The sequence below is a fragment of the Cyprinus carpio genome, chromosome B11 (genome assembly GCF_018340385.1).
Source record: "Cyprinus carpio isolate SPL01 chromosome B11, ASM1834038v1, whole genome shotgun sequence".
Classification (NCBI taxonomy): Eukaryota; Metazoa; Chordata; class Actinopteri; order Cypriniformes; family Cyprinidae; genus Cyprinus; species Cyprinus carpio.
Genome location: NC_056607.1, coordinates 21139251 through 21149700, shown reverse-complemented (window position 1 = coordinate 21149700; position 10450 = coordinate 21139251). Strand labels below are relative to the sequence as shown.

Below are 10450 nucleotides of genomic sequence, written 5' to 3'. Positions count from 1 at the left end.
CTATTATAAACGTGAAGATGCCTCTTTATACTAATATACTATCTATAGGTTATCTTTAGGAACATACAACTGAAATAGATCCGAGAACTACTTCTTAGAGTAAACAATTATTTTGTGAGCCTCTGTTTTCCGACACAACACATAATAATCTGTGATGATTCGGTGTACAGACATTGGGCTTGCCCGGTTGAAGGATGTTAAAACAATTCTTTATTATCCATCTCGGTATAAAAATATATACTTTATATATTTTAGAAAACGGTTCTTGAGAAAAGTCAGATTGGCCTCATTTTGGGGAAGCTGAAATGTGAAAATGCTTTAAAATCTGTATAAAATGTAAAACAGCGTCTCTATCTGGTAATGGAATGTAGACACTGAAAGCGAACTGAAATGTCACATATCTTCCAGAGAGATCATTTGACACAAAGTTTGACATGACATACAGTAGTGTCCCTAATGTCAACAAACATGTGCAACACCGCAAATGCCACCACTGCTGAAAGGTTACAAATTTGCAAGCGATACAATGCCGTTATCTGGAATCATCATATCATCTCATATCATCACTGTTAGTCCACATTAAAAGACAGAGTCTAGATGTATTACTGTATTAATGGTTAATCAGGTAATTGCTTTAACTGGTTGGATAACCTTTGTATTGCATGCAAGGAAAACCAAACAATGAATTCTCCTTGCAATATCCATATGGTTTTCTGACTTATGTGTTGACTGTTTTAAGACCCCAATGATGTATGTGGATAAAACTGCAGTAATTTCAAAATGAAAAGTGTATAGGTTTAAGGCTATTTTTGATCAACAGGTAAGTATATTGAACCAAAACTTTAAAGACAAGTAATTTCCTAGCAATTAAAAGTGTTATATAGCCCACTGAATCATACTCAGACTTAATACTGGCAGCGGTGGAACCACTTGGGAGAGAACTGCCAGGAGACTTATTTCTTAGCGTAAAAGAGGACTTTGGTACAAGAGGAATACCAAATTATTGTTTTAAGTGTGAAAATATATCAGAAGAAGCACAGACATTCAAAAACAATGGACTTTTGACAAGGCCCCTGAAATAATCAGGCCTTCACTTTAAGTTTTTATTTAGTGGTGAGTGATTTTTTTAGCTAGAAAAAGAGCAGGAGAAATAAAATGCAAGTGTCTCAGAGCCGGCAAAAGCTAGGAAAAGAGTGACAGAGTATGACGCAGCCTGCAGAAGTGACATGCATGCTTGTTGTCACCACTAGAATTACCCACTGTAGCCAAAGCAAAATAAACTAATTTAACCTCTTCCAAGGCCCATATTTACAAAATAGAGACTTCTGGGAATCCATACTAGACCAGTGGTTTTCAAACCAGTCCTGCAAGCACCCCTAGCACCTCACATCTTTTATGTCTCCCTATATCTGACACCCATTTCAGGTCTTTCAGTCTCTACTAATGAGCTGATGAGTTGAATCAGGCGTGATAGATAAGGGAGACACAGGAAATGTGCAGTGCTGGGGGTGCTCGCAGGACCGGTTTGAAAACCACTGCTCTAGACCAAGCCAATCATTTCGGATCCAAACGCATCCAAAATGTTCTGGTTCTGCTAGAGGAAGAGTACAGTGAGAGGTGCTTGGTACCCAATTGCTGTAGTTTCTACAGCAAAATTTCACAGAATATTACTGTTTAAACATTTTACAAGATGTAGCTGTAATTCGCAATGCATTATGGGTCAAATAAGGTTTTACAGTTGTTAACAGTCTATTTCCACGTCAACTGTAATTAATTTACAAGAAACAGGTGTTGTCACTGTAGCTCCTGCTTTTTACACTAACTTACTGTAGTGTGGCATTATGGGATTGCGCGCACATCATTCAAATCTGAAATCCAGCCGACTGGCGCAGCACGAGAATGATTGAAGATTAGAGGCTTTATTCATAATTCCTGGTAAATTCACTTAATTTTACTTAAGAAATATATCCTTTTATATTTATTTAAGTTCATGTATAAGCGATATCATGTTACAGTAGCCTCCTATCATGACATTTAGACAAGTGGCCTTGGTAACTTCTGTGCAGTAAACTGGAAATTGCTATCATAGCATAGTTAGGCCAAATTCTGGATTTTTCTTATTTTGGCAGTTACATTTTTTTTATTGAGAGCATTTAAAATATAGTTTACCTAACTTTTAACGTAAAAACCCAGTGCGAACGATTGTCATAGTAACTTGACATTTTTTTTTAAAGTGAAAGGCATCTTTATATGCCCGACTGGATAAGTTAACCTGATTAAAATTTTTGTAAAAAAAAAAAAAAAAAAAAAAAAAACCCTAGGGAAGCATCGAAATGCGAGACTGATTCCGATTATATTAACATTACATTCAACATCAAAACAAGCTTAACGGCACACATAAACTCACGGAAGATACATGAGGTAAATGTTCAACTGCTGAGTTTATTTATAACATATGATATCGTTAAGTAGCATAACAAGTGAGCTGTTTTGCTGAGTTTCACGATTGCAAATACATAGTTCAATAAACAATTAGCTAACAAGTTACTTACTTTTTAGATACAATATTGACTGTTGTTCTATTTCACCAACGAAAATAGTTCCAAACAAAGATCAAAGCAAAACTATTTTGCTCATCCTCAAATCAAAACTCAGCGTTTTTTTTACTGAATGATTCAGCACTTTGAACGGATCAGTACAATGAGGGTGCTTTCACACTAGCACTTTTGGTGCGCACCCGGGTTCGATTGACGTCAGAGTTCGGTTCGTTTGGATGATGTGAACGCTGTCTTCCGAACCGTACCCGAGCCCACTTAAATAGGGTGGTAGAGGGGGTGAAATCGAACTCGGGTTCGGACCAGGCAAGCGAACCAAGTGTGAAAGCACCCTTAATGACTCAATTGGCTCACTCATTAAGTTATTTGCTGCCACCTAATGGCGGTTTAGTTTCACGTTTAAAAAGTATCATTGCATTTAACCCAACATTTATTAATTGTATTTTCACAAATTAATGCAAAACATTAATGTCATAACACAGTTGTAATTTTGCAAAGTAAATTATTTAATTTGATTAGTGGTACAGTTCTACAGTGTAATATTATAATTTAATTTACTGATAAAATGTAAGAGTTTGTCTATTTTAAAATATATGCCTTTTGGGTGTTCATTTTGGTCTCATTTATGTAAATACATTTAAAGAAATCACAAGATAATTTTTTTTATGACTTGTAGGTGGAAAGAATAGTAGCTGATGTGGAGAAGTGTTTGATGCTTCAAGACTCTGAAGCTGATTATATAAGGTAATGTATTGATTCTTTAAATCATTTGATAAACTTGTAATTTAGATTACATTTTATGTTGAAATACTGCATTGTAGGTTACATGATTGCTTATATTTATTAATTTCAGGTGCACCCAGTGGCTTTTGACTATTTGAGGGTCAGATGGTTGTGAATTCATACCTCAACTTTGTGGCTGGATTTGCAGTCTTATTACAACTTCAGTCTGGTGTCCCGGGAGCAGGCATCTTTTGCACACTTGAATTTTTTCAAAGGCAACATGTTTTACTTGAGTAATTTAATTTGAGAAAAAGGTTACTTATTTAGTTTAAAGGGTTACTCCACCCCATAAAGAAAATTTTGTCATTAATAACTTACCCCCATGTCGTTCCAAAGCCGTAAAAGCTTCGTTCGACTTCGGAACACAATTTAAGATATTTTGGATTAGAACCGAGAGTTTTGTGACTGTCCCACTGACTGCCAAACAATTAACAATGTCTAAGCCCAGAAAAGTATGAAAAGAATTGTCAGAATAGTCCATCTGCCATCAGTGATTCATCTGTAATTTTACGAAGCTACAAGAATACTTTTTGTACGCAAAGAAAACAAAAATAACATCCAAAAGGCTGTCCAATATATAGGCTTACAAGTACAGGCATCTTGACCTGTTAGTGAGAGGATCTATTTACATAGATCTTCATAGATTTTCAATGAGTTTTGATTATTATATGTTTGTAATATAGGCCTATACACCAGAGCATTATTAGAAATGTAGTGTTTTAAATAAAAGAGTAAACACAATTCTTTTCCTCTGAGACTGTGACAGATTGAACAGAAATGTATTTGCCTTCGTCTTATGCCTTTTTATGGTATGTGATCTAGAGACATGCATCACCATTATTAACGGGTGAGTCTAGCTCCTAATCACGTTTTAGGCTACTCTCACACAGTCTTTTAAAAAGAATGTAATTATTGCACATGAAATTACACATATGGTTCTACTGAGTCAAGTTATTACTTAAAGACACTCAACTGCTTTTCATGCCTTTCTCTAAAACAGCTAAATGATTGAACTGTCATTAAGTAGCCAATTAGTGCTTTGTCAGACTGGCCACACACTGACACTCATGTTCTAGATATTTTTCTTTCCGGAAATTCTGAAGAAAATAGTGCTGCAAGCAAATAAACCCATATGTTATAATAAAAGAAATCAATAGGGTCCCCATAATTTGAGCCTGCAAACAGCATTCTAGCAGTTTCACCAGAATAGTTCTTGTCTAACAGTTATTTGTACTTTAAAATTTTTGTAACACCCAATGAGTTCTTTTAACGTTAAAACTGAGAAATTTGGACAACTGATGGTCATATACATTTAAAAAATAGAGTTTTGTATCACTCGTCCTGCAAGGTTTTATTATGTCTTGTAACTTGAATAGGCACGCTATTATAGCAAACTTGTACAATCAAACACGTGGTGTCGTTCTTGAGCGCTTAGAAAAACAGAAAGAATTAAAAAAGAAAGAAAAATCTTTCTGTCTGTCTATCTATTATTGCTTTTATCTTAAAAGTGACCTGCTTGCTTGATGATTTTGATATAAGATGATTGAAGTCATGAAGTTTCCCATAAGACTTTATATTTTATAAGTTTAAATTCTAAGGATGAATCTGTGAAAAAAAAATCCCTCAAGGAGTCTGAAAATACTTTTTGAATGGCACAGGTTTAAATATCCAAGGTTAAATCAGAAACTTAAGCCTTGTTTTCTGACTTATGTGTTGACTGTTTTATGTTTTGGGCCCAAGAGACCCAAGTGATATATGTGGAAAAAATTGCAGTAATTTAAAAATGACCATATTTTATCTTAAAATTATTTTAATAGGCCTTTCTGATCTTGTGCTTAAGTCTGTCTTTGTTGTGAAGGCATTAGTCTATTAAGTGACCTTTGAGTCATGTGTGTAATTGAAACACCACCCGCACTTTGCTATTTGTGCTGCCTTTAAAAGTCTAAATTGTTAAAACTTACTCATAATTTTCTGCTTTGTCCAGTTAGGCACCAATTTGATTTAGAAATATATATACACACACATAAATTCTTTTGTAGCTTCCTCATTAGGGTGTAATACTCTGGTTCTTGAGTTCTAATACTACTGGTGGTGACACACACACACACACACACACACACACACACACACACACACACACACACACTCCCTTTGTCAAATTGTAGAACCTGCCCTAAAGCTCCAACTATATAAGATGACAGAGCTGGCCTTAGAGCCACCATACGCTTCAGGACAATTTGAGCATTTTATTTTGTATCTTCACCTTTTGCGTTCATCCATCTCTGCATCCATCCACCATGTCATCCTTCAAAACCTGCCCAGAATCCTGCTCTGAGACCTGCTCCGAGACTTGCTCCTTCACCTTCCCCAAGACCTGCTCCGATACCTGTGTGAAGACTTGCTCTGAGACCTGCTCCGAGACTTGCTCCTTCACCTTCCCCAAGACCTGCTCCGATACCTGTGTGAAGACTTGCTCTGAGACCTGCTCCGAGACTTGCTCCTTCACCTTCCCCAAGACCTGCTCTGATACCTGTGTGAAGACTTGCTCTGAGACCTGCTCTGAGACTTCCTCCTTCACCTTCCCCAAGACCTGCTCTGATACCTGTGTGAAGACTTGCTCTGAGACCTGCTCCGAGACTTGCTCCTTCACCTTCCCCAAGACCTGCTCCGATACCTGTGTGAAGACTTGCTCTGAGACCTGCCCCAAGCCATGCTCTGTCTCCAACCCCAAGTCCTCCTTCAGCTCTTTCTCCATGACTTCAAAGTCCATAATCGGTCCTCGTCTTTGTGGTACAGTTGCGCCTAAAGCTTACAGTGTCTATGGCTGTGGTTTTGGAGAAAAGACACGCATCTCTACCTGCTCTTATCGTTTAAATGCTGGCTCCCCTGGTGGAAGATTTGGCGCAAGAATCATGACTGGAGGGTGTTATGACTACCTCCAGAATAGCGAGAAGGCCACCATGCAAGACTTGAATGACCGTCTGGCATCATACCTAGATAAGGTGCACTTTCTGGAGGCTGCCAATGTTACTCTGGAGAAGCAGATCCGGGAGTACTATGAAAAGAAGGGGCTGATCTGCCAGAGGGACTACAGCTGCTACTTCAAGACCATCGATTGCCTTCAGGAAAAGGTACAAAATGGAAGATTAGTAAAAACTTACTTTACTGTGAACAAATATAATACAAAAAGAATTGCTTTATTATATGTGATCTATATTTATAGTTTTCTTTGTCAACGATCTTCATTATAGATTAAAGATGCTACTGTCAACAATGGCAAAATCCTTCTGCAGATCGACAACGCTAAACTGGCTGCTGAGGACTTCAAGATAAAGTGAGTTCTATAAAGGCAATTTAACATCTAGTTATTTTGGAGCATTTGACATTTACAAATGTTTTCATAAATTGGGGTTAACAAACCAAATTCTGTCTATCAGTAGTAAGGTCTCATTTGTGTCTCTTTTTGGAAAAAAATTTAAATTCCCACCGAAAGGAATGCAATTTTTTTTTTTTTTACAAACAAAATGTATAAATAAACACAAATGTACTGTATGGAAGCAAATACAGATGTTTTGCTATACATATGCTGATTGGTTGAAACTGATGAACGTCTTTTTGTTTTGAAAGATGTAGGACCTTTATACAGTGTGTAGCCTACATCGTAAAAACTTTGAAGTCTATCCTTTTCAGCTTTGTTATCATAAAAGTCAATATGACATCTAACTCGATTAGGGTCTGTAGCTTTTTGCTTGTACATAGATCATAGTCATGTTTAAACATGATGATTTTTTTCTTCTCTGATCTTTCCATAAATCAGACATGAGAATGAGGCGATGATACGGCAGTGTGTAAAAGCTGACGTTGATAACCTGCGTTGCATACTTGAGAAGACATGCCTTGCAAAAGCAGACCTGGAGACGCAGAACTGCGCTCTGCAGGAGGAGCTGGTGTATTTGAAGAAAACTCACCAGGAGGTTTGTAGCACAATTATTTTTAAAATTTTGAATGTTTTGAATGAAGATTAAGAACAGTAATAGTTTCCTAAGCCATAATGCTTGAGTCATGTGTTTTTATAGGATGTGGCAGCACTACTGTGTCAGCTGACAGACAAAAAAGTGTGTGTGGAAGTGGATGCTGCTCCTCAGCAAGACCTGAAAAAGGTTTTGGAAGACACCCGTTGTCATTACGAGACCATCATAGACAAACATTGCAGAAAACAGGAGCGCTGGTTCAAAGAGAAGGTGAGATTACTGTCTGTCTGGTATTAATGCATGCAACACAGCTCAGTGATTCATGAGTTGAACAGCTCACATGATGTGTCTGTTTGTGACTCTCTTTAAATGGCAGATCTGTGTAAAGATGCGGCCACCAACACAGAGTGCCTAGAAACCTCCATATCCCAAATCTCAGATTTGCGACGCACTTTGCAGAGTCTGGAGATCGAGCTACAGTCTCAAATCAGCATGGTGAGATGCAGTAAACACAGGATGTGATAGACAAAAAGTAAAAAATAGAAAAGGATTGTGAGAGGCAGTGGAAAGAGAGTTTGGGTCTGAAAATTAACAAAGGGTTAACTAATGTTAACTGTTAAGTGATATCTCCATGTTTTAATCTGTGACTTCCAAAACTAAGCACACGTTTTCAGCACTGATCTTTAGATATGAGCAATTTTTAGCTAGCTGTTATCTGAGCTAAACCTTAACCTGATTTTATGATGTTTTATTCAGTAACTGTTCTCTTTACCAACACAGAAAGGAGCACTGGAGTGCTCACTGTTGGAAACAGAGGCTAGGTACAGCACTATGCTAGCAGGTTTCCAGAAACATATCGACACATACGAGGCAGAGCTTTGTCAGGTGCGCAGTGGCATTGAGCAGCAGGGCAGAGATTATGCTGCACTGCTGGACATCAAGAGCCGTCTGGAGCAGGAGATCGCCACCTACAGGTGTCTCCTGGAAAAGCAGGACATTAAGTAAGTATCGTTTCATTTATAACAGATTGTAGGTCTATAATATTGCATAATCTTTTATGTTATATAATTTATGTTATTTGTATATTTTCTTTTTTTTTCATTTCTAGGTCCTAAAAAGGTCATCTCTCTATATTTACTCTTTCCCTCTCTCTCTATGAATATATGGAGGATATATAATTGTAAATGTTTTCTACCCTGCAGATGGGCAGTGTAAACAATACATGCAATGAAGTGTCCTATATAAAGTGCAGATTTAAATACAACATTTGTTTTTTTTTTATTTACCATTCACTGTAAGACAATTATTGAGTGGCTGAGATTTATTGTGTGCATTCCATATTAAAGTTCAATTCCAATATTTTGGTGTCTGTTTTGTTATTTTGCCATGTTCACGTTTTTTATTTTTACAATGCGAAAGGAAACATATGCCTTTACACAGTCTTTGCCATAGTTTTCCATGCATTCAGTGCATTTTTATTACATTTAGCGATCATGTGCAAACAGTTTCATGTGTTGAATGCTGGGATATTTACAGTAATATGTATGTATACTGAAACTGATAGAGCTCATGCATAGTATGTGGTAACAACTGAATTTTCACTTTCACTCAAGTGTCATACAACTTTGAATTGTTCTGAATACACTTTTCTTATATTGAAATAAACCTTTAATAAGTATACAGTCAACATTTTAAGTGTATCAAAAAAGTTCATCAAAGTTGTACTAAGACAAGAACGCATTTTGGTTTTAGGACAACTTTGATGAAAGGTTTTGATCCACAAATGTTGACTACTATATGCTGCTTATTAAGCTACACTGCTTTTATACTCATGTATACCTTAAACCTGGTTTTCAGAACTTTTCAAGCTTGACACCACCATCTTATCTTTGACAATTTGTAAAGGACACTCTTCCTCTTCTCACATCATCTATTGTAAACATTCTTACAGCATATAGACATAACTATACTGCTGATTACTAAGTTTGATATTCTTGTAAGAGTTTCATGAGTTTACCAGCAACAACAGACAGTTTTTGTAATTAATAAACAAATAAAACACAAAAAAATTATTTTCTATGATCTATTTTCTATTCTATTATGAACAAACACTGCAGCGCAGCCTGAGCGAGACAGAGAGACCCAGACTTGTGCGTTTATGATGACACTATGACAGTGAAAGAAACATTTAGAGATGAATAATGTGATTAAAAATTCAATAATAATAAAATCTTTTCACTCTTTTCAACTCCAGATAATCCCATTGTCTCACTTTGAAATTTTTAACCTTTTAAATATGTGATATTTCTGTTTGTGCAGCGTCTGCATTCCTTGACCAGATTGAGGCACTGCTTCACACTTTAAATCATATCTCAACACTGATAAAACAGATCTACTTCTTGTCGGTTCACCAAAAAATGTTGCTCCTTTCTTTGTTGACAGTGTTAACATTGCTGGGATCTTGGTTCGACCTTCCACCGCCGTTAAAAACCTGGGTATAATCTTTGACTCCTCTCTCTCCTTCCTACCTCACATTTCTTTACTCACAAAATCTGTCTTCTTTCACCTTCGTAATATTGCTCGTTTACGTCCCTTCTTAAATATCAATGATGCTTAGACACTGGTTCATGCCTTCATTACTTCTCGACTCGACTACAGTAATTCTCTTTTCCACCAAACACAACATTAAATAAGCTCTATTATATCCAGAACTGCAGCTAGGGTTCTCACTTTTTCTTATTTTCTCACGTTTTCGTATTCAGTGCTTCAAAATTCTCCTCATCACCTTCAAAGCACTGCGTGGTCTGACTTTCTTTATTAATCTGAACATAAAACGAGATCATGTGAGAAATGTTTTTGTTCATACAATGGAAGTCTATGGTAACCAAAATTGTTTTTTTTTTTGCCTTTTCTGAAACACAGAGGATATTTCCAAGGTTCTACTCACATGTAAACTGTATCTATCACTGAAACATGCAAATATTATTAATAGTATTAATACATAACTAATAACCTGCCTTAATAAAGTTATTAAAACCTTACACTCTTACTGTAACCTATCAACATTTTTAAAATAATGTGCAAATATCATTAACAATTTATTTTAAAAACAACACCACCACCACCAACAACAAAATGTCT

At 36.4% G+C, this 10450-nt stretch overlaps 1 protein-coding gene across 1 annotated transcript; it reads left to right on the top strand.

Moving 5' to 3' along the window:
- Positions 1–5438: 5438 nt before the first annotated feature.
- Positions 5439–8634, top strand: LOC109072092 (keratin, type I cytoskeletal 19-like). Its single transcript, XM_042734526.1, has 7 exons — positions 5439–6469; positions 6590–6672; positions 7156–7312; positions 7415–7580; positions 7680–7804; positions 8090–8310; positions 8418–8634. Exons 1-7 carry the CDS (start codon positions 5636–5638, stop codon positions 8422–8424), a joined length of 1593 nt encoding a protein of 530 aa, XP_042590460.1. The 5' UTR covers positions 5439–5635; the 3' UTR covers positions 8425–8634.
- Positions 8635–10450: the final 1816 nt, after the last annotated feature.